The sequence below is a fragment of the Alexandromys fortis genome, unplaced genomic scaffold, assembly GCF_014885135.2.
Source record: "Alexandromys fortis isolate MF-2015 unplaced genomic scaffold, M_Fortis_MF-2015_v1.1 scaffold_27, whole genome shotgun sequence".
Classification (NCBI taxonomy): Eukaryota; Metazoa; Chordata; class Mammalia; order Rodentia; family Cricetidae; genus Alexandromys; species Alexandromys fortis.
Window position 1 is genome coordinate 15,244,914 of NW_026067952.1, and position 25,422 is coordinate 15,270,335.

The window sequence follows — 25,422 nt, forward strand, 5'->3', positions numbered from 1 at the left end:
TTACTCCATTCTCCGTTATCTCACGCCCCGCCTCCTCACACCACTACCCCTCCACACCGAGCCCTCCCAAGCCCCGCCCCCTCCAGCCTTTCCCCGCACGCCCCGCCCCTACACAACGCGCCCCCTCGCGCCCCGCCCCCTCCAGAATTTTTCCCTCTCACGCCCCGCCCCCCACCTTTTCCCCTCACGCCCTACACCTACGTCCCTCACGCCTCGCCCCCTAAACCCAACCCCCTCACGCCCCGCCCCCTAAACCCAGCCCCCTCACGCCCCGCCCCCTCCAGCCTTTTTCCTCTCACGCCCCGCCCTTTCCACCTCCTACAGTCACAAGCCTCACTCAGCTCCGCCCCCTCGCGCCTCAAGGAGCCTCAACCTCTCAGGCTCCATCTCACGTCACTTTACGCCACGCCCATCCACATCACTCCTTGCCCCGCCCCTGTTGCTGTCCCGCCCACCTCTCCTTGCACGGTCCAGTACTCAGCCCCGCCCTCCCTCCACGCCCCGCCCCGTCCTCCACGCCCACGCCCTGCCCTTCACGCCCACGCCCTCTCACGTGCTGAGCCCCCTCGTAGCCTTCGCCCGCCTGACAGCCGCCAGCCACAGGAGATCGGCGCCTGGGATCCTCCGCGTGTCGTGCGGGGCTTTGCCGCCCTCGGACACCGCACTGACAGTAGGGTGGGGCCTGCGATGCGGGACAGGCTGGGGGCGGTGGGCGAGTTGGGTGATGGCGGGGGTGTGCCAGCCTGGCAACTCAGCGTTCTCTTCAGCACCGAGCCCTGAGGCCCGCCTGAGGAGTGACCTGGTCTTGCCGCTTCACGCGCGCCCGGAGCCTGTGACGGCCGGGACCTCTCAGCGGTCCCAGCTCCCCCGGCAGCGGCTTGGCCCTCAGTCTCTCCAGCCCTGACCGCTGCCCTCAACTCCGTGCCCTCCGCGGGGCCTCGCCCTCCGCTTGACCTCGCGCTGTCCACCACCCCTTAGTCCCTTGTCCTCCTGGCCTCAGGCCCTTACCCACCGGGCTTGCTAGCAAGGCCCCTAGACACCTGCCCGGGCCACACCTCCTGGCCTTCCCTTCCCTCTCTTCCCTTCGCAGGGTGGGTTTCCAGGAATCGTCCCCTGCTCCCCCTTCCTTGAGTGAGGAAGTAATCTGTGAAGAACGGAGGGGTATTGGAGGAGCACGCGCGGGTGGGGTGGGGAGACATGCTCAGGAAAGCAGGGGCTCCGGAATGTAAAATCCCAGCGTTTGGCTCTTTTTCTTATTATTTTAATCTATTGCTGGGGGGGGGGTAGGACATTTTAATTGTTTCGTGCTCGAGAGCATTTTTTTTATTTTTTATTATTTTTGTATGTATGTATGTATGTATGTATGTATGTATGTATGTATGTATGTATGTATATCAGGTTCGAGACAAGGTTTCTCTGTTTCGCCTTGGCTGTCCTGAAACTTGCTTTGTAAACCAAGCTGGGAGCATTTTTGTTTTAAAAAAAAAAAAAAAAGCTCAGGTTTGGAATTAATTCCAAGAAAAAGGCAATAGAACCATGGCAGGGCAGAAGCCATAACCATATCGAAGTGTCTCCGTAGGGATTGTGTGTGGTTTAGTACATAGTGTAACCTTTAGTTTGATTCTTGCGGTGGAAATGGGCATTGATCAAAGCTGACCTAAGATATTAATTCTGTGGCCGACTTTATGTTTGCCTTCATCTTGGCTCAGTGTTCGCTTTTACCAAAACTTCGGGTAGGAAAAAAAACTTGTATGGTGGCAGTTTCAGATGACATATGAAAGCAAATGTCTAAGTGATATGACATCTCTCCTCATTTTTTACTGTGAAATAGAGCCTTGTGCTGTCATTAGTAGTGCAGGCGGGAGAAATACCCATTTGTTTCCTTTTTGTTAAGCAAAAATTATATTAACCTTATTTCAAAATACTAAAATTCAGTGGGGTTTCTTTTCTGACTTCTTATTCTTTTTCCATAGTTTCTTTTTTTTTTAAATTTTTATAGCCCTTTGGAATTCTGTTGTTTTAGCTTCAACATTAATATATTTAAAGCCAGGCATGGGGTACGTATGTGTAATTCTAGCGCTTGGAAGAAACAGCAGGAAGTTTGGGAGTTCCAAATTACCTTTGTCTATTAGCAAGGCCCTTTTTCAAATAATAATATAGGTTAATAATATTTAGCATCCTAAAGAGAAAAATGAGGTTACATACCTAGATAAAAATTAGTGATCCTACATAAAATTTTTAATTGTTAGAAGTCAGATTACCTGTTTCTTACTTTTGTCCACTACTTTCTTTTCTTTCTTTTCTGTTTTTCCTTTTTCCCTCCAGAAACCTTCATGTACCTGTTTTTGTTATATTACTAAGAAGAAAAATTATATTCTATGTAGAGTAAGAGAAAAATTGAGACCATTGATTAGAATACATTTAAACTGGGTGTGATTCACAAGTTTCTAGACAAGTTTTTAGCCTTAGTTTTAATCATATTCTAACTGATATTTTCTTTTTTCCTCCTTCCTTTCTTCTTTCTTTCTTTCTTTCTTTTTGTTGTTGTTTTTGTTTTTTCATGACAGGGTTTCTTTATGTAGCCTTGGCTATTCTTGAAACAAATTTTTAAATCAGGCTGGTCTCAAACTCACAGAGATCTGCCTCTGGCTCCCGAGTGCTGAAATAAGTTATGCATCACCATTACCCGGCTGAATGAAAAATTTTGTTTTGTTTTGTTTTTTGAGACAAGGTTTCTCTGTGGTTTTGGAGCATGTTCTGGAATTCCCTCTGTAGACCAGGCTTGCCTTGAACTTACAGAAATCTGCCTGTCTCTGCCTCCTGAATGCTGGGATTAAAGGTGTGTGCCACCACCGCCTGGTTTTTAATTTTTTTAAAAAAAATAGTGGTATTTCTTTTTATTACATTTATTTACTTGCTTGATTTATTTTTTGAATATGAATACTTAGCTTGCATGTATGTATATGTACCATATGTATTCTTGGTGCCTACAGAGGTTACCATACAAGTTAGAAAAAGGCATTGAATTTGAACCTAGATCCTCTGCAGGAACAGCCAGTGCTTTTAACCATCTCTCCATCTCTCTAATAGGAAAATTAAGAACATTGGATTAGGAGATAATTTGAGTATTGTTTTGTAGAATTAATAATAAGTTTTTGCTCACAGTAAAAGAATACCAAGGTGCTGGAGAGATGGCTCAATTTAAGGGCATTACCTGCTCTTCCAAAGGTTCTGAGTTCAATTCCCAGCAACCACATGGTGGCTCACAACCATCTGTAATGAGGTCTGGTGCCCTCTTCTGGCCTGCAGACATACACACAGACAGAATATTGTATACATAATAAATAAATTTTTTTAAAAAAAAAAAAAAGAATACCAAAAAAAGCTTTCTCAACAAATTTAAGACATTTGTTTTTGTTCTCTCTAGTTTGTCGAATATAATTAAGGAATATAGGCAACATGTTCTACACTCATGTGCTTATGAGTAAACGAGGGCCATTGGCCAAAATATGGCTTGCAGCTCACTGGGAGAAGAAGCTCACAAAGGCGCACGTGTTTGAGTGTAATCTGGAGATAACCATTCAAAAAATTCTCTCCCCCAAGGTATGTAACTGATTAACATTCGTATTAGCCATGGCTTCTGTAGAAGAATTAAAATACTTAATGAGACAGTTTTGCTTTTCAGATTATCTCTTGTAATTCTCCCCCAGATTATTGTCTGCACAAAGGCACTCTAATACAGCATTTAAGTGAAGCATGGCTTTGCTGAGTAAGCAAAAATTAAAGTCAGTCATTCTATATGGTGAGGTTAAAAGGTGGTTTACTTCAGTAAGAATATAACATTTGCTTTTCAAAGAGAAGTTATGATTTCATTAACTTTCAAACAACAACATTTACAAACCTAATATTTATTATTCTAACATTTTTAAAAAATTATTCAAAGGTGAAAATTGCACTCCGAACTTCAGGGCACCTTCTTTTGGGAGTTGTTCGAATCTATAATAGGAAGGCAAAATATCTTTTGGCAGACTGCAGTGAAGCATTTCTTAAGATGAAGATGACATTTCGCCCAGGTACACATACAATGTTAATTTGTGTCACTGTTGACTTCTCTTGGCATTTTTGTGTTGGGTAGTCTCTTTTTATTAGCAGTATGCTGTATACATGAACATAAACTTCATTTTGACTGAATCTTAAGTTTCCATAAAGCTAATTTTCCAAAACTTGTTATGTTTTATGTATTAATATAAGAAATACACTTAAAATCATCATGATTGTGTAAGAAATCAATACACTTATTTTTTACTGGGTCATTTAATTTTCCATACCTGTTTTTGCCTTTATGAGAGTAAAATTATATATTGACAAAATATAAATACTGATAATTATAATTGTTTTTAGAATTCTTGAAACTCCTAAATTATTGGCAGTTACGAAGTATTATCAAAATTCCTAGACATTCTGCAATACTATATTTATATATGTTATAAGTATAATTCCTAACATTTTTTAATTTACATAAAATCTGTTCTGCTTTTAAGATATACATCATTTTCTTTTCTGTTTTCCCCCTTTTGTTTTTGTTTTTGTTTTTTCAAAACAACACGGCTTCTCTGTGTAGCCTTGGAGCCTGTCCTAGAACTCACTCTGTAGACCAGGCTGGTCTTGAACTCACAGAGATCCGCCTGCCTCTGCCTCCTGAGTGCTGGCATTAAAGGCGTGTGCCATCACCACCCACCTCCAAAGAAACTATCTTTATTATGTACATTTTCCTAACTTTTAAAGTATCAACATTAGTGCCTTTCTTATGCCATCCCTCCATCAACATTTGTGGATTCTGACTGAAAGCTCTTTTTTTAATCTTTCTCATTTAAAATAGTTTTAGAGTCTTTGAATAGATTGATATGCATATCGACTTTGTTTTACTTGCTCATTTATTATTTATGTATCCTGCAAATATTTATTGATTCATGCTTTGTGATTAACATGATGTTAAGCTTTAGAAAACACAAGGACAAGCAAGATAAATAGTTCCTTTTCAGTCTGATGAGGAACTCAGATAATGAAAATGTTTTAAAAACAATATAATAATTACAGATTGTGGTCATGCTCGGATTAAAGACATGTGTTACTGCACCTCTTAGTGGTCATGTTACAAAGGAAACTAAACTAAGATCTACAACAGAAAATAACAGAGAAGTTCATTTTATAGGTTAATTAGGGAAAACCTTTGTGAGGGGATAGAAGTTAAACTCACACTTGAAAATTGAGACATACTCGGTACATAAGTAGTGACCGAAGGAATGGTTGTACAGGCAAATGGAACTACAAGTATAATGTCTTGAGGTGAAAAAAAAAATGCTTGCCTTTTTCAGGGAACAAAAAGACTAGTATATCTGTGGAGTATAGTGGTGGATGAGAATTCTATAGATGATGTATGATAAGAGTGTAGGGCTATGGAAGCTCCAGTCAGAAATTTGAATTTTATTGTAGTAAGGAAGTTGCTTTATTCATGCTTAGGTCTCTAAGCATGAGAACTATCTGATTTGATTGCTTCTGGAAGCTGTTATTCTGTCTGCTTCATAAAAAATGTACTGCTGAGGGGCTATAGAGAAGCCCATGAGAGATGATAAAGATTTAATTGAAAGTTTAATGTTTCATAAAGGATCACTGCTTATTGTGTCTCCTTTTCATTATTTTTAGGACTGGTTGACCTCCCAAAAGAGAATTTTGAAGCAGCTTACAACACTATCACATTACCAGAAGAATTTCATGATTTTGACATCTATAATATAAAGTAAATCATTTTGTTTTCTTGTTTTCACATTCAGATCTAATGGCGCCAACTTCAACTAGATAATAGTTGAACAAGTACAGTTGACAAAAGCTTAAACTGTGTAAAATTTGAAAATACAAAACAAAAATGTCTAATATTTATTGAATGTTAGTATTGACAGTATATTCATCTAATAAATATGTATTAAATAAATGTCTTACCTATGCCAGACATGGTTCTAGGCATTGAAGAGATAGCAATGAATAAAACAGTTTCTAGCCTAATGGATCTTATATTTTAGTTAGTATAGATTGATGATAAATAAAAATGCAATGTGAAGATAAATAAATATTAAAACAAGCAATAGGATTATCAGGAAACGATTTTCTGATCAAATAAGAACACAAACCTAAAGGAGCTAAGGAGACAAACCTACAGTAACATATAAGAATGTTCCAGCGGAAATACCCAGAGAAGTAAAAAAAAAAATCTCTGTGGAAATGGCAAAATAAGGCAGATAAAATACAAGTGGAAAGGCTGTACGACAGTGGATATGTTCAGGAACAGCAAGAAAGCAAGCGAGATGAAGTAAGATGAAAGGACTGGGTAGTAAAGAAATGAGGTCAGAGAAGGAGCAGAAGATGCAGGTGACAGGATTTGTAGGCTACAGTAGAGATTTTATATTGATGGGAGAAAAAACACAGTCAAGTTTTGAACAAAAAGTAGAGGAGTGACCAGATCTAACTTGGTCTCAGCATGCCCCCTCTGGCTACTTCACAATTACGGGGAAAGAAGGAAAAGAAAACCTGAGAGATTATTGTAGTAAGTCCATATGAAGTAGTATGGAATCAATTCTCACACTGCACTTTATTAAGATGGTAGCAATCAAATCAATGGGTATCTATGAAAGGCAGGGTAAACATGATATATTCATGAATTGGATATGGCCCTAAAGAAGTAAAGAATGACTGTTTGATTTGGGGCATATTTTAGGATTTCTATTACTGTGAAGAGACACCATGACCATGACAACTTACAAAGGAAAGTATTTAATTGGGGCTGGCTTACAGTTTCAAAGGTTTAGTCCATTATGGCCATGGCGGGAAGCTTGAGCATCTGAGACATCAGATCCCGTCCCCAGTGGCACACTTCTTCAACAAGGCCACACCTGCTCCAACAAGGCCACAACTCCTAATAGTGCATTCCCTGTGGGCCTATAGGGGACATTTTTATTTAAGCCACCACAGGGCATAAAACGGAGCTACCACTTACTGAAATCAGGATAACTAAAGGATGATAGGTTGAAGAAAGAGAAAAAAAGAAGTAAGTTAGGTTTTGGACAGCATATAGTTTGGGTCTGAATTCATGTGTGTATTTCTCTAAGTACACATATAGAAACTTAATCCTCATGGTGATTGTATTGATTGTATAAAAGGTGGGAGCCTTTAAATGTGATGAGGTTTTGAAAGCGGAGAGCCCTCCTTAATGAGGTCTGTGACATTATAAAAGAGCCCAAGGAAGCTTTCTTGTACTTCTAGCATCTGAGGATACAGAGGTGAAGAATAGGCCCGTATTAGACACTAAATCCATGGTTCCTTGATCTTGGCTTCCTAAACTCTAGAACGGTGTTTAATGAATATCTGTTTAAAAACTACCCAGTTCTTGTCAGAATTGACAAAGGAAGACCAAAGTCAAGATACAGTAATTCAGAGGCTTTGCTTCCTGGTCTTCCTACACCCTCATGTGGTATAAGGATCAAGATGGTAGTTTGGGGCCACACAAGCTCTGCTCGTAAAAACAGAACCCTTATGACCTGGTTACTTCCTAAAGGCCTCATCTCCTAATAGCATCAAACTGGGAAGTAGATTTCAGTATTTAGACTTGGAAGGAACACAAGCATTCAAGCCATAGCAAGAATGATCATCTGTTCAAATGCTCAAGTAAATTAGCAACTAAAAACCACCACTGGATTGAATAACCTGAAAATTATTTGTGTAAACATGTGTCTAGAATTTCATGTGCATAAACATACTATTGATAAAGTAAAAATCCTTGTATGATAAGCTGATTTAGATTTTTTCCCAATATTTTGTACAACCATAGTGTTCTACTCATGTTTCTCTATAGTGATATTGATGTTTCAGAGCCCCTTGCTCAGAACCAAAGCAAACCAGAGGAAATCACACTTAGAGAAGAATATAGCAATGATCTGCTTTTCCAAGCTGAGAGTTTTGGTGAGAATATTTGAGAAATCAAAATTATAAGACAACATCAATTATATTTGCAATTTGTATGAAAATAGTCACAATAGAGATATCTGTAGAATGGATGTTTTTATGTATAATATAGTCTCCAATTTTTTCTGGTCTAGATGCTAATACCCTCTATTATGGCATATTTCTTTATAATTTTTTAAATCCAAGCATATTTTGAATTTCTATATCAGGTGCTCTCATAGAATAGAAGAGTACTAATTGGGAGCATGGGGACCATGGGAGAGGGTTGAAGGGGAGGGGAGATGAAGGGAGAGGAGCAGAGAAAAAATGTCTAGCTTAATAAAATCAATAAAAAAAATAAAAAGAATAGAACAGTACTAAAATTTAAAGATGTAGGTTCTGGGGCTGATATGGTGACACATGCCTGTAATCCTAGCTAGGGCTTTATAGTAAGACCCTGTCTCCCTTTCTTTCTCCCCTGCCCCCCAAAAGGAAAGTAGTTTCTGCCCTCAAAGCAGAGATATCCAGATTAACCTCTGGTATAGTTTATATATATTGAGGGGTTATATTTTACTGTATAAAATTCTTTCAAATACATTTTGTCCAGTGTATGATTATCAGTTACAGTGTACAGCTTGATTATGAAACATACAGTGATTTTTGAGATGTTAAAATATGTTTGGAAAAGGCATTTGGGGTTTTTTTGTTTGTTTGTTTGTTTGTTTGTTTTTCAAGACAGGGTTCTTTGTGTAACCATGGCTGTCCTAGAACTCGCCTTGTAGACCAGGCTGGCCACAAACTCAGAGAGATCCGCCTCCCTCTGCCTCCCTTACTGGGATTAAAGGCGTGCGCCGCCACACCCAGCTACTGATTGATTTTTTTAAAGACATCTGAATTGTCTCCCATATCTTCTGTCTGCTTTATTAGTTACAGTATTATACTACCTTCCTGAAAATCTTCCTCAATTTTCTTCCCATATTTTACACATTTCTGAAAGAGTAATTGTCTTTAAGTACATTTTTTCCACCTATCATTCCTCTACCTAAACACCTCGCGTTCCTGTGACTGTATCAAACCCCTGATATTCCTCTCCTCAGTGCCTTCTACCAACTCATCATTTTTATCAGTTTATCAGCCTCACTATAGGAATTTTCCCCTACTAAAGTGTATGCCTTACCATCTAATCAGTTCAACTTAGTTGTTCACAGTTCTGTATCTTGCATAATTCAGAAAAGTGGGGAATCAGGTCAGTCTGTAGTTCTAGGTTTGAATCTGGACTTTTTTTCTGTATATTTGCTATGTATACTCAACAAATGACTTAACTGAGTCTGTAAAGTAGAGATCCTACTAGCAACATCAAAGGTTATTTTCTTTATTCTTGCCTTTTATCCTCTCCACCAATACATGATTTTCTCCCTCAAACTTTAAGAAATGTTTATATTAATCCATCCTATTCTTGATTACAGTATAAATTTTAAGGTCATGATTATTTCACTCTGAAATCTCAGGATAGATAGATAGATAGATAGATAGATAGATAGATAGATAGATAGATAGATAGATAGGCAGACAGACAGACATACAGACAAATGACAGCCTCACTACTTAAACCAGTCTTGTGTGAAACTCAGATTGACTTGTTGTAGCCTACTGAGTGCTGGAATTATAAGTGTGCAGAACAATAACCAATTTATTCTCAGACTTTTGAAATGTCCAACACTTAGAATGTAGTGTCTGTTCTAGAGTGTTATTCTCTGATTGAGCAAGGCTGCTTTTTCTTTTTGGAAAAAAATACCCTGAATGATATTAAACATGTTCTTAGTTGTTTCTCAAAAAGTCATTAAGACCATTTAGCAAATTTTTAATCCATCGTGATGTAGGTCTATAGACAAATGTACGATATGGGTGATAACTTCATGACTTCTTTACTGTATAATAATTGACATGGGTCATTGGGAGAGAAGACCAAACTCTTATCTTCAGGGTTCAGAATCCTGAACATAATGACTTTAAAATCCAAAGCTGGACAGAACGTGCCAGAGCTGACTTTGGATCTTCTGTAACTGTCAGCATAACCTAATGACTAAGTGTTCAGTTAATGTTAGCTGGCTGTGCTTTTTTTAGTGTGCTATCTCCAACTCTTGGTATATTCTATAACTATTTACTGAATGATTATTATAAGCCCATTCTTTACTATTTTAACATACCTTATTGGGGGGTTCTCTCTGTTGCTCTGGCTTTCCTACAACCTGCTCTGTAGACCAGGCTGGCTTCGAACTCCCAAAGATCTGCCTGTTTCTGCCTCCTGAGTGCTAGGGTTAAAGGTCTGTGCCACCACCACCAGTCGTTTTTGTTGTTACTGTTTCAGAGGCAGGGTTTCTTTATGTAGCTCTAGGCAGATTTTCCAAATTCTTCTTAGGCATAAACTATTCTATATAAAATGATATGAAATAATACTTGGTCAAATGGAATGTGATCTACATAATGTATAGGGAATCAGTCTACTCCCACAGCGTTTTGACCTTCCAGGACATGACTAAATTATAACTACAAGCTCTACTGAGTGCTCTGGCATTTTTTCCTGTTGTATTGGGAGAGTATTAAACTTGGAATCTAGTCTATGTTGATTAACTGGTGTCTTCAATTGGATAATTCAATAATTTTAAAACTTTTATTTTCCACATAGAATGAGGATGAATTATACTAGATGATGTAAGTTTCCTCCAACTCTAAAAGTTTATGTTTCTATGATTAGCTTGCCACTGACGATATACATTTATATAGGAAATGAACCTGAAATCCTCAGAAGACAGAGCTTATTTGATGTCAGCGTATTAATGAACTCCAGTGGTCTTGTAGTTGAACATAGTTCTGGAAGCCTCATTGAGGAAAAATCTTTGTTCTTTGACAATGGAGATGGATTTGGAGATGAAGGAGCTGCAGGAGAAATGATTGGTATGCTTTCTGGTCATAAAATATCAAATATTGAAATTGAATTTTCAGATATATATCTGTATTTATAGGTCAGATTATTTTTCACATATGTTTTCAAAGTCTATAATATTTTAATCTAGGCCTAGTTAATAGGTATCTGTTTAAACACATTTCTATAGAAGCCATTAACACCTATCTGTTTTTATTTGTGTCCTTAAACTTTGGAAAGAAGTGAGGTTAGTATACTCTTCAAAAATGTACTAGATTTATATGCTGGTAATATTGTCTTCTTTAATACAAATTGTAAAATATTCTTCAAGGTCAGTATAGCATTTTATATTTAAATTACAATATTAGTATAAAATAGACATTTTGGAGTGACACTGGGAAAACAAAAGTATGTATTTTAAAGATTATTAGTTATATGAAATACATTTACAGGTTTTTTTTCAGTTTTCATTAAAAGTCTAGTTATCAGCCAGGCATGACAGCCCATATCTGTAATCTTAGAACTGGGGAAGCTGAGGTAGAAGAATCATGAGTTTAAGGCCAGCCTGGACTATATAAGGAGTTCTAGGCCACTTCACTACCTAATGAACCCCTATCCCAAAAGAGAAAGGGAGTAGGGAGAGGAGAAAAGAGAGATGAGGCAAAAAAGAAGTGTGGTTTATCCCTTGTATAAACCAGGGCTTCTTAAACTTTTTCTATCCACAACCCACTTTTGCCCAAGAAATTTTTATGTGGTCCTTGGTATACAGATATGTAAAATGTGCATACAAGGGGTTGGAGAGATAGCTCAGCAGTTAAGAGCACTGATCGCTCTTCCAGACAGACTGGGTTTGGATCCAGTACCCACATTAAGGCTCACAACCATCTGTAACTCCAGACCCAAGGAATCCAAGACCCTTGTCTGTCTTCTGTGGGTACTGCACGCATGTTGCACACAGATATACATACAAGCAAACACCCAGTACACATAAAATTTAAAAATATATTTTAAAAATTAAAAAATAAAATGTATATACAAACCAAGTGTTTACTAATAATGAATGAAATAAATTTATTCTAACATAATTATTTGGTATATTATATAACTTTATCATTTATTAAGATAAATACTCATGAAATGAGATAATATGCTTACTTTTACATTAAAATACTAAATCTTGGGGATGGAGAGATGGCTCAGAGGTTAAGAGCAATGCCTGCTCTTCCAAAGGTTCTGAGTTCAATTCCCAGCAACCACATGGTGGCTCACAACCATCTGTAATGGGGTCTGGTGCCCTCTCTGGCCTTCAGGCATACACACAGACAGAATATTGTAACATAATAAATAAATATTAAAATATTAAAAAAACTAAATCTTTGCTAAGGTTTTGATACTCCAGGGTGTAGAACATTTTCAATGTTTTTCAGAGTTGATCAATATTTCAATTTTAGAATTTGTATTGATGAAAACACTGATTTAAATAGTTATACAATATTAAATGTCTTTTTTGCTATAATTAAGTCATGTTTCTTTTAGAATAGGAAATGTTGTACATATAGTAAAAACAATGCAATTCATAACATACAGTAATCTTTCATCTGTGCCAGGGCATTTTAAGACCATGTGTTTGGCATTGTATGGCACACGATAGCATACATAATGCAAAGTCCACGTTGTTTATTTAGAACCAAGGCTACAGTGAAGTGGCAGAGTGAAGCATGGGTGAGCACTGCCAGAAATAATTTTGATTTTTAATTGGTTTTCCTTCTTGCCAAAATTTTCATAATACCCAACCCCTTCTAATTGAGTTATGTGACCCCATATGGAGTAAAAACAATATAATGTCTTATATAAACTAATGCTAGAAAATGTTTAGCTAATAAGAAGTATTTATGTTTTTAAAGACAATCTGTTGCAAGATGAGAATACCCTTTTAGAAGACATAAATTCAAACAAGGAAACCTCTCAGCCTCCTGAGCTTCCCAGTAGTATAATAGGTATGTTGAAGTCTTTTGCATAGAAAATGTATAGATTTCGACGTTTGGAACTTCTAAGTTTCAGCGGCATTGTAATGAAGAATATCCTTCAGATTCTCTTAATCCAACCCTAGATAATGTAGAACAGGAAGTTAGAGTCTGAAAACATAATTAACCAGGATTGGCTTTAGTAGAACATATTTATTCTTCTCAAGCAGTATACTTCCAAATTCTAAAAAATAATACGTTATATGGGAAGAAAAATTATCACACTGTATGACTTGACCATTGGTGTACAGCTTGAGAGAAGTTATAAATTATCAACTGAGCTTATTTTTCTTTAATTGAAATTCTTACCAAAATTCCTCAGATGAGTTGATGCCTTGAAGATACTTTTCCTTAAATATTAAAAACAAAATATAAAAACATTGTTTTCACAATGTTTGATGTTGCATTTGTTTTGTGACACAATAATCAAAATTAAAAACAAAAAGTCTTGGGCGTTCAAAACTTAGCTATGGTTCTTTATGGGTCAATTGGCGGTTCAACAGAACATAGATACTTTAGTTGTCATAGCAAATTTTTATCAGTCACTTTTTTGTTTTGTTTTCACTTCTATGTGACAGTAGCCCAGCCTGAGCTATTTCATATGTAAATGAGGGTGATGCTGTTTGACTCACTCAAAAGTTGAGGGTCCCAGACCATTTATTCCTATACTTCTTTGCCTCTGTTACAGTTCATTATTCTAAGAATTAATGTAGCATCCCAGCTAGCAGTATTTCCACAATTATTTTTCTACTTTATTTCTCATATTGTCTTCTAATGTGTAGCATAGTCATATGCTTCTGTTTTTGCTTTTATTAGTAGAACCAGGTAATTCAGATGACCAGTGCCTACCTGAAGATGAAAAAGTAGATGAAACAACATCATCAAATGAAGAAGAAGGGCTTACTCTTGACCCAATTGATGGTTTAGTAAGAGGTCTCATGTTTTTATTTTTATCTTTGGTACCCTGGTATCTTAATTGCTTTGAGATATGCAAACAGTTCATAGACTGTTACAGGAGACTGCCAGCATGGTAACAGCACTGGGCATTAAATAGGAAAAGAGGTGATTCTTTCAACACGTCTAGTCCTGTTCAAATCATATGTTCAGTTTGGAAAACTGGAAATTTAAAAACCGATTTCAATTCAAAACATTTTCAGCTTTACTAAAGACAAGCTTGACATCTGCCTTCTGCATGGTGTGGAATTAGTTGCCTACTTAGAATTCATATATGAATTTCAGTGCAGGAGGTGAAATACGCTGGAGAGATACACATTAATGTTTTGAAATATTATCGTGTTCCACATTTTAAAAAGAAAAGAAAAGCTCCAGATTCTTTAACTGCCCACTCCCTGTTTGCCATTTTTCTGCGCTTGCCCATTTAACAAGTGAACAGGGTCCCTCTTAAGCACCTTCAAACAATACTTTGAAAAATGTATCAGCTTTTGACTGCTCAGATACTCTAACTTTGCAAAAACTTTACAAAGCTTTTTTTCAAAGAACAGAAGGATTTTCTTCCCAGTGCAACTCTGCAGATTATTTGTGATATCCTTTCCTTAGATATATAGTAGCCTAGAATATCATTTTACAAAACTTTCTAAGTCCATTTATGCCTGTTTCCCTCTAGACATTGCTGAGAAAAGGAAAAACAAAAAGAGGAGGTTGCTCATAGATCCAGTCAAGGAGATAAGTAGCAAGACTATGCATAAGCAGCTTACTTCCTTTGTTGACACCCTCATGGTTCTGGACCTTGCACCCCCCACACAAAGATTGATGATGTGGAAGAAGAGGGGAGGAGTGGATACACTTCTATCAACTGCTACCCAGGATCTGATTCATGATGAACTGAAAAAGGTAATTGTTTTCATCCTTTTGCATGGATATGATGTTTGTTTCTAAATAAATATGTTTATATTTACAATGTAATTGGACATGTGGGGAAAAGAAACCATTATTTTAAGACTTAATTTGTTTAATAATTGTGTATAAATGGCTTTCCCTCCCAAGACAGGATCTCGCTATGTAACTCACTACATAGATCAGCCTGGCCTTGAATTTACAGAGATACACCTGCCTTTTTCTCCAAGGTGTGCACCACTCTGCCCAGCTTGGAAAATTGTGTATGAATGGCTTTTACTTTTTAGCATATGTGCTTGTGCTTTATTGAATTGCTTTATTAATATAAAATCAAGACTATAAATGTGTTTTTACAGTTGTTTGCAAGATGCTTCCTGTCCTCTGACTTAAAACTTATGCAGAAGGAGTCAGTAAGGAAAGAAGTGGGAACCAAAAACATTTTAGGTAAGATTTCCTAATTCTGTTAATGTCAAGGAAAATGTTGTGTAAACAAAAATTGAACTCTATGTCTCAGAATGAAAACTAGGCTCAAATCTGTATTGTCAAATATAACCACTATCTATAGAATAGTATTTTAAACTTAAAATATTACCTTAGTATAGCATTTTTCTGCTTTTCACATTAATATCTGTTCCAAGATGTCACTGAAAAGATAAAATATAGGCCAGTCCTTGTGTCACAGGCCTGTAATAACCACCCACTCAGGCAGGATTGCAAGTTCAAGGCCTGCCTGGGTTACAGAGCAAGTTCAGAGCCAGCTAGGTTAAGTTAGTTAGATGCTGTCTCAAGCTAAAACACACTAAAAGGACCAGGTGATGTAGTTCAGTGGGAGACTACTTGCCTAGAATGTGTGAGGCCCTAGGTTTAATACCCAGTATCCTCTCTACACACATACAAAAGATGTTATTTATGTGTGTGTATATTTATATATTCTTTTTCTCTAACCTCCTCCAACCTGAAGGCAGTATTCACCAACTCTTAGAAAAATCTGTGTCTAGCAGAATAATGTTTCATTTTAAAACAACCTAAAACTCAGATAGTGATAAGAATGTACTTAAATATTACAACTGTCCTAAGGCCAATATCACCCTCAGCCTAGAATGAAGTTGACAGAATGTTAATAATAGCTAATTATTGCTGTGAAAGTTATAAAGTAGTGTAACCATTACTTTACATTATGTGAGGAATAAACTTCCTTTCCCAGTGACCATTTCTGAAGTCATTAAAATTTACAAAATAGTACACCACAGTGAACTTAAACTATTCCTGTTGTCCTGTGAGTGAGAATGAACGGAGGATGATGGGAGTGGAAATGATAAAGAAGCAGAGGAGGGGAAAGGGAAGATATAAATTATGTGAGACTCGGTAGAGTTGGGAAAGTTGGACACTCCTCAGTTAAATTGGTAGATTCCAAGTTACTGGCCAAAAGTTTTCTTTTTGAATAGTCATGTGCCAATTCAGGTTTGAAATGCACTTTGATAACATTCTCTTTACTTAAGAGTCCTCAGTGATAGAAGAGCCAAGTTCCCACGGGGAGTTAGATCAACTCCAGGTTTGGAATGATGTGACTGATGGATCTACGGGTAGCTTTCAGCAGGATATCGCTATGAATATTAACTCTGAGGTAAGTTAACCAGAGATAATCACTGAAATATTTTATGCAACTCTAGTGAAGTAATATTAAGAGGCTAATACATATTCTTACAGATGCAGTTCATATTTCATCTCATGTTGTTCAGCAGTTTCTCCAAGTGTCTTTACTATAAGATAAAACATAATTTTAATCTGCAAGACAATATTCCTCTGAAGTTTAGGATGTGAATCACAAGATAAGGTAGTTTCATGCTGAATCAGTATTTTATATGACATAGCAAATGAGTGATTGTGCTTGAATCTGGTTGTATATTGTATATATTGCATGAGTTATGGGACCTCCTACAACTCTAACCGGACATTTGTGTATTGTTTCTCATCATAAATTCACCCATACTTTTCTTCTAAGAACAACATTTTAAACTTCTCAACTATCTTTACCTTAATCTTGAAAGAATTTCTAAAAGTATATGACCAAAACAAAATACTTTTGTCATTCTGAAGGAACAGGAAAACAAAAATTTTCTTTGAAGACAGTTTTGTTTGAAAACATAGGAAAATTTATAATATTTGGGCATGGAGGTGCTCACCTTTAATCCTAGCACTCAGGAGGCAGAGGCAGATAGATGTTTGACTTTGAGGCTAACCTAGTCTACAGAGTTTCAGGACAGCTAGGGCAGAGAAACCCTATTTTGAAAAAATAATATATAAAATACCTTCTCATTTGTTACTTAAATATTAGGGTCTTATTGATAAAAATAAAAACAATGTTTCTCAGGTATGTTCCATCATCATTGTTAATTTTTTCTGATGAAGAAAGGTTTTTCTTAGGAGTGAGGAAACACATAAGAAGCACAGTGAGAAAGATTCTTTGTAAAGCAGGGAAGGGGGAGCTTGGGAAGCAGATGCCGTCCTCATTGTATTTTGAAAACCATTCAGAAAATTCACTTAATCCACATCAGAACTGTATTAACTGGGAGGAAAGACTATTTCAGAATACATTAAAACAGAGCACGTTTGACTAAATGCTTGATACTATACTGCACACTGACACTGTGAGTTACCATGCTAGCTATCTTTTGGGGGCTTGGACATTTCCTAGAATGTTTTGGATTAATTGCATTCGCAGAGGAAATCTCAAAACAACCTAGTATGGATTCTGTTAGTGTTCACTCTTACGCAGATATATAATAAAAAAGAGAAAGGTGATCAAGGAAAAATATAATTATGTACCATTTAAGGAGAAAAGGGGTACCAGGAAGTGTACACAGATTAAAGAAAGGCCTGATACTAAGTGGAATAAAAGGAGTGGTGACCTCAGAGCAAGGCCCCACCCAGCTAAGCTTCTAATTTGTGAAAAGGAACTAAAGAAAAGCACGTGGCCAGGCAGAGTGGTGCCCACCTTTAATTCTAGCACTCGAGAAGCAAATGCAGGCAATTCTCTGAATTTGAGGCCAGCCTGGTCTACAGAGAAAGTACCAAGCATATGTCAGAAGTGTCCAGGCAATGGGGCCTAGAGAAGCCATTGTGTGAAGCTGTGAAGTTGAAGCTTGCATTACCTTGGAGATCCCAAAATGTTGGAGATGCCAGAGCTGTAGGATACCTGCCAAGAAAAGCTGCTAACAGGGAGCGGAACCAACCCAAAAGGAAGAAGTGTGTTGCAGTCAACAAAGCTGAAAGAGTTGGAGATCTGAAAAGTGTTTTGATATCAGACATGGAGATGCAGAGTTTGGAGTTTTCCCAGCTGTTTTTTAGTCTTGTTTTAGTCTTTCCTCACTGTGCTCCCCTTTGGAATTGTCAGGTACATCCTGTGCCATTATATGTTGAAAATACATGCTATGCTTTTTCATTTTGATTTTGCATGGACTTACTGTTAAGAGATCGCATGGGTCTCAGAAGAAACTTTGAATTTTAGACTTTTAAACAAGTTTGAGACTGTTATAGACTATGGGGACATTGAAATTGGACTAAATGCATTTTGCATTATATTACGGCTACAAGCCTATAAGGACTGGGGAGTGGAATGTGGTGGTTTGAATAAAAATGACCCCCATAGGTCCATAGGGAGTGGGACTATTATGAGGCCTTCTTGGAGGAAGTGTGTCACACTCTGTTCCTGCTGCCTATAGATCAAGTTGTAGAACTCTTAGCTGCTTCTCCAGCACCATGTCTGCCTGCATGCTACCATGCTTCCTGTCATCATGGTAATAGACTGTAAGCCAGCCCCAATTAAATGTTTTCCTATTTATAAAGGTTGCTGTGGTCATGGTGTCTCTTCACAGCAATAGAAACCCTAACTAAGACAATAGGTTAAATTAGTTTGCGAAATTATTGTTTATATTAATAAATCATTTAATAAAATTGAGAGTTGTTCATATTATAACCACTAGCAGAATTACCTGTAACTTCTGAATTTTCTTTGGCAGGATATCTTTGACATGACTTCTCCAGCTGCTGAGAGATTATCTTCAATGAATATTTCCTTGGCCCAAGAAAATTGTCCAGTTGAATTGGTAAATATATTATAGTCTTTGGGCAATTTTCTTCATATTTAATTATTTTTAGATTTAACTTAATTTTGGAAATTTCATACATATACAGACGTACATGGTAATCGTATTTACTCTCCATTATTCTAGCATATCTCCCACTAACTCTAGGAATCCTTACTTATACTCAGTATATGAAAAAAAAAAAAAGGTCATGGAAGTAGGAGGAGTGACTAATAGAGAAGAAAGAAATATTCTTAAAAGTTGTCTTCCTAAATGTTATTTAATTTATTTAATTAAAATTTATTTATTTGGCTTGCAGAATTTCCATGTTTATTTATAAGTTTATAATTTAAATTTATGATCTCAAGAAATACATTTAGCTGGGCTTGGTGGCCCTTACCAGACAACAGAATCATGAGTTTGAAGCAAGCTTGTACTACATAACCCCAGCTACTATGACTCACACAACAGCTGAGATATTTGTGAATCATTTGGTGAACTTTTTCTTATACATAAATTATTTTGAGAGTCTAAATAAAGGAAAGTGTACAATTTTTATTCTTATCAAAAGTAGGGGCATGTTTTAAAATGCTGAGAATCACTGTTTTAAATCATTCTTATCTTTGGAAATTATATTCTATTAGGATATAACCTAGGGCATAAGTTTTATTTTTTAAAAATAGTGTGAGCATCTCTTCATCAGTATTATTGCTGCAAAACTTGTATCTGTACGAAAGTTTTAACAGAAAATGAAAATGCTTAAAATCAGAAAACGGTCTGCTTAAAAAGCCACATCTTGATAGTAAATGCAGAAATTTTATTCACTGGCTCCCTGTGCATTACTACCAGGTTTCTTTCTTTCTTACTTTCATTTTTCAAGATGGGTTTCTTTATGTAGTCCTGACTGTACTGGAACTAGCTCTGTATACCAGGCTGGCCTTGAACTCAGAGATCTGCCTCCGAGTACTAGGATTAAAGGTGTGTGCCACCACAGCCTAGTTTCCTTTTTTAAAAAAAAAAGATATACACATGCATACATACACATAAAATAAAAATCTTTTTATGATTTTAAAATTTTTATATGTTCAAGTGTTTTATCTGTATGAAAGTACACTATACCTAGGAAGCCAGAAGAAGGTGCTTGGGTCTCTTGAAACTGCAGTTACAGGTGGTTGTAAGGCACCATGTTGGTACTGGGAACTGAACCCAGGTTTTCTGCAAGAACAGCCAGTGCCATTTCTCCGGCCCCCAAATTACTTCTTTGAACCTTATCCCAGAGTACTGAGGGCATTTTTTAATTTAAAGGTATTTTATCAAAAGTTGTTCAATAAACACTATCAAATCACCTATTAGGTCCTGGTGTTAAATTTTTAGATTTATTATTTTTATTTATGTGCATATATGTGTGCCTACATAAATTTATGTGCAAACAGATGATTGAAGAGGCCATAAGAGGCCATTGGATCCTCGGGAACTGGAGTTATAATATTTGTCAGTTACCTGATGTGGTGCTAGGAACCTAATCCAGGTCCTCTTCAGGGGCAGTAAGCACTTTTAACTACTGTGTGATCTCTATAGCCTCTTAGTTTGTCTCAGTGCTTTGTTTGCTGTTGCACACTATGGTCAGAACTAGTGCAGAAAAACTGATAAAATAGGTCAGACCTGCTACTTTTTACCCATAGTCCTTTGCAGCCTGTTCTGTTTTCTTTATTGTTATTGTTACTGTTGTTTTTATCAGATAGATCAATACCTTTCCTGAGCCGAGACCCCATTCTCACGGCTCATGAGTTGTTTGTGAGAGATTCGACTAAATATCAAACCGTCTATGGAAGTGATTCAGCTTTAAAATACAAAAAAAGAGTAAACCAATCAGATGACAGACAGTGAGTTAGCCTTATGTAGACAAAGTACCTCAAAAATCTGAAAGGTCTCTTAAACCATTTTTAAGGGTGTTTATGTCATCAGCTAGTTCATATAAAGGCCTTGCAACAACATATTTTCTGTAATTTTTCTGTGTACTCCTGTCACTGGAGTTCAGATTGGCCAGACTGAAAATCCTAACCAAAAGCGGGTGACTTTGCTAACTTTGCTTTTCAAACATAAGGGCACAAGCTCTGAGCTGCATCACCAGTTAAAACTGCAGTCTCCTGCTTTGGATCTCTTTATCAGAAGGCATGCCTGGAGGCAAGGTACAACCCTGTACAGGTTTTGTTGTATGACAAAACTTTTGCTAGGGATACATACTACACATGTCTACTCACCCCAGACAGGAAACCCACAATAGACCAATGTACATATACAAAGTCCAGCTTGGTGAGCCAATGAGTTTTATTGGGGTTATTTATAGGAGTATACATGCTGGGTTACTTAGCTTTCCTGTAGGATGGAATGTTTTAATCTTGAGGACTCTATTGCACAATAATTGTCTCGTGTTTGTGCCATTCTCTTCTTTATCAAACCAGAAGTTTTTTGGGCAGGACTGTGTTACAGTTATGTTTATGTAGTAGCTAATGCAGTGCTTGGTGAATAGTAAACAGTCAATAAAAATTGCTTAAATGAAATATTTATTAATCATTCAAACAGGAGTCATCAGTCAGCAAACAAAATACTGAGGCAGAGAAATGGAATCAACGATTATTTCAGACATTAAATGAATTACGGGTAAGGTGGTATTTTTATTTTACTTACTTTGTGTGTGTTTATGCACATGTAGTGTGTGTGCACATGTATATGCATGTTCTTATATGGGGATGCATGTATATGCTGGTGCTTGTATATTGTGGGCCACAAATGGCTTCCTCAGTCTCTCTCCACTTTGTTTCCTGAGACAAGGCCTCTCACTGACCCCAGAATTTACTGATTCGAGCCAGTCTAGCTAATGAGCTTGCCCTGGAGATCCCTTTTGCCTCTGAGCAGATGTGAACTCCGGTCCTTATAAATGTAGGGCAAGCACTTTATCCACTGAACTATTTCCCTAGACCTTTATTTTGATACTAAAAAATAAATAATATATTGATTTGAGCATCCAGATATTTATGAAAACAAGATATTTTTTATATTTTGTTGTTGACAACAAAAGTCCACTGAAGTGAAACGGTTTTGAGTGATATACCTAGGGTTAAATATAGAAGAGAAAAGTTGATAAGGATGACTGTCAGTTTCTGTTTCAAAGATTATATAAATAAATTTTCACTGAGGCTTCATAGTGTGATTATAGTTATTTTCATGTAAACTTTATGGTTGTGTTATTTGGTTAGTTATCTCTTTTTTTAAAAAAAAGGTTTGTACATATCTAGGATTCTCTGTTGTTGTTGAAACCATGCAATATCTTATTTTAAGATCTTTTGTGGTGATTTTTATTTTCTCTCTGGAAACGTTTAGAACTTTTATTTGTCTTCAATGCTGTGAAATTTCATAATGATGCACTCTGAGGGGTTGTTTGTTTGTTTGTTTGTTTCAAGTTTATTGTATTGATTTATTGGGTGGTTTTAATCAGAGATAGCTCAGTGGTTAAGAGCACTTGCTCTTGCAGAGAACCCAGATTTGATTTCCACTATCCACGTGGTGGCTTACAACTATCTTAACTCCAGTTTCAGGGGATCTGACAGCCTCTTCTGACTTCAATAGGCGCACATGGGTTATACAACATACATTCAGGCAAAACACTCAAACACAAAATATTTATTAATTAGACCTCTTTATTGTTGCTTGTTGTACAATAAAGTATTTTACCCATTAATTTATAAGTATTTTAGACTGTCAAAAACTAGTACTGACATTCCTAAAAGTGCTTTACAATCACCCAAAGATAAGTATAAGACACTGGCGTATAAGATAGGTATAAAACACTGGCAAGTATTTGGTCCAGTATTTCTGGGCAAATAAAAACTATGCTTTTATAAGAATATAATTCCAAATCCTAGTATCCATTGAAAGTGCTATGTTCCTCCACAATTTAATACTATATTGTATCTCACTTATTTTTAGTAGGTGTACAGGCACCGTGTGATAACTCCAGCCAGGAGATGTTTACATAGCTACATTACCCGGCCACTGAAACCAACAGGTGCACTTCCACATGTACTGCGAAGGTTATTTTACAGGCTTCTCTAATGCCTTTAAGGCAAAGACCCACAATGGACTTATTATTTATTATATATGAAACCTCACAAAGTCCTGTGGGTTTTTCCTGTTTTTAAGATGAAACTAATTGCACTTTGCATAAGAAATATTTATGTTAATATCACTTTTTAAAAACTAACACTTATATAACACATAAATTTGAATAAACCTTAGTAGTTTTTGGTGCATTTTCTCAGTAAAACAGGTTTGGTCTCGGTGATCTATGTTTTTACACACTTATTGGAGCCATTCTGTTACTCTTTTTAAAGATATCATAGCTTATCAAGAATTGCAGTATTTATTCATTGTACATCTGCAGACTGCTTTACTTCTAATAATTTTTCCCTTTTCTTTTCTCTTTTCTAATTATTTTCCCAGGAATACAACAAGATGGGGATGCAATCTTTTAGTCTGATAAAGCTATGCAGAAATTGTGACCGGAAACAGACAGCTGCCAAATTTTATACCTTTCTTATCCTAAAAAAACATCGAGTTATTGAACTGAGCCAGAGTGCTCCCTATGCAGATATTATCGTTACAGTGGGACCAATGTTCCATAAGATGTGAGAGAGATCCAGAGCATGCAGGTGAGTGCCATCACTGGCACTGCTGCATAGACTGTTCAGTTTGCTGGAGAAGCTGTCTGGAAGCAGCAGGTGTCTGGCCACTTCACAGACAAGCTGGCCTCCAATTTTCTATCTAGGGAAAGAGCAATTACAGCCAGAATTGGAAACCTATGTGGGGACAGTTAAGTCATTTTTAACTTAACTGATTTGAATGTATGCATTTATCATTGCCCTCATCTGAGTGTTGCATTTAGATTGTGTTTATGGTACATGATAAAATATAGTGTACCTCCAGGAAACATTCAAGATTGTTTTCTAAAGACTGTTTTACATTGGATTATTAAAGTTTGTGGAGTTAATGAATAGTTAATATTTTCTTACTTGTAGACATTAGTTTATTTGATCTGCTTTGTAACATCATTGATAGTACCTAATTCCCTGGATTTTAATCTAATATCTTAGTTAAAGAATTATAAAACTTGTTTTAAATTACCTGAGTTACTTAAAATCTGGTTATGGGCCATTTAACTTTTTCATTTAATATTTAATAACTTTTATGGTCACCATTAATGTTCCAGCAAAACCAAATCTGCTTATGTTAAAAAAAACAAAACAAAAAACTGGCAGACACTTGTTAATGTTTTATCTGCACATTCAGTCTTAGTAAAGACAACTGCAAAAGATGCTCTTTTAATTCGTGTGTATGGAGCATTTTAGACAGCAAAAGCATTTGTTTTCTTAGTTGATGTTTGACTCAAAATTTTTCATATGCTCTATGAAGTTCAAAATACTCTATAAAAAGTGGCCTATGGCACTGCAAATAATGGTACTGGGTTACATTGTAAAACAGTTCAATTCTAAAGAGATTCTTTGAGTATATTTAAGATACAAATAACAGAGTTGTCTTAAATATTTTTACTTTCAAATTAATGCGGAAATTAATTGGCTTGATTTTTGGTGTACAGGCCTATAATTTATATATTTATGTAAGTGTGTGTGTTATATATCTCCATCACCACAGTCTAGACATAGTCAGATCACCTTTATAAAAATCCTTTTCAGGGAACTGGAGAGATGGCTCAGCAGTTAAGAACACTGACTGCTCTTCCAGAGGATCCAGGTTCAATTCACAGGTTATCCCCTTGTGGTAGTCCCTCTAATTCTAATAGCTGGCCACCATTCTCCATGACTGCACTTTTGTCTCTTTGGAAATGTTATATAAATGGAACTATGTAGCGTGTAACCTTCTGAGCGTGGTTTCTTTCACTCAGCGTAGTACCCTTGATATTCATCCAAGTGCTTTCATGTATCCGTATTTTGTTCCTTTTAAAAGCCAAGTAGTATTCTGTTGCCTAGATATATCAGCTCATTTATACTCTAACCCATTAAAAGACAGTTATTTCCAATTTTGATAATTTTAGAGCTATAAGCATATATAGTTTTATACAATTAGAAATGTTTATTTCTCTGAGTAGCATTTCTAAGTCATGTAAATGCATATTTAAATTTATAATAAATTATTTGCCAGAAGTTATACCATTTTACATTTATAATAAAGTATGAGAGCTTCAATTTATTTGTTTTGGTTTTTTTTTTTGGGGGGGGGACAGGGTCTCACTATGTAACTATAGCTGATCTGAAACTCTATTGTAGACCAGGCTGACCTTGAACTCACAGAGATATCCTGCCTTTGCTTCTTAATTTCTGTGTAAAGGAGTTGCCACCACACTTGTAGGTTTGATAATATTTTTGTTGAATATTTTTTATCTATGTTCCTTTTTTACGTCCAAAATTTTTATATGAAATATAAAGATACAATCTAATTTCTAAGATGAAATTAAATATATATATAGTTT

The 25,422-nt window shown here is 36.6% G+C and overlaps 1 protein-coding gene across 7 annotated transcripts; it reads left to right on the forward strand.

Annotated features, from left to right (window-relative positions):
• Positions 1-532: 532 nt before the first annotated feature.
• Positions 533-25,089, forward strand: Rad21l1 (RAD21 cohesin complex component like 1). 7 transcript variants are annotated; one of them, XM_050151311.1, is made up of 14 exons: positions 533-675; positions 3,428-3,603; positions 3,944-4,073; positions 5,704-5,797; positions 7,904-8,010; positions 10,777-10,947; positions 12,820-12,912; positions 13,756-13,872; positions 14,564-14,790; positions 15,150-15,237; positions 16,293-16,417; positions 18,813-18,899; positions 21,462-21,539; positions 23,379-25,089. In XM_050151311.1, the coding sequence occupies exons 2-14, from the start codon at positions 3,460-3,462 to the stop codon at positions 23,565-23,567; spliced, it is 1,650 nt and encodes a 549-aa protein (XP_050007268.1). In that variant the 5' UTR covers positions 533-675; positions 3,428-3,459; the 3' UTR covers positions 23,568-25,089. The 7 variants fall into 7 exon arrangements, with proteins under 7 accessions (XP_050007268.1, XP_050007269.1, XP_050007270.1 ...); XM_050151312.1 differs by having other exon boundaries at positions 591-670; XM_050151313.1 differs by lacking the exon at positions 533-675 and having other exon boundaries at positions 1,355-3,603; positions 23,379-23,587; positions 24,629-25,089.
• Positions 25,090-25,422: the final 333 nt, after the last annotated feature.

Bases quoted from the DNA above. Each gene is read 5' to 3' on its own strand.
- Rad21l1 (XM_050151311.1), top strand. From the start codon at position 3,460: ATGTTCTACACTCATGTGCTTATGAGTAAACGAGGGCCATTGGCCAAA. The intron at 8,011-10,776 runs GTGAGAATATTT...ACATTTATATAG, and splicing joins TTTCCAAGCTGAGAGTTTTG to GAAATGAACCTGAAATCCTC. The intron at 21,540-23,378 runs GTAAGGTGGTAT...TTATTTTCCCAG, and splicing joins AGACATTAAATGAATTACGG to GAATACAACAAGATGGGGAT.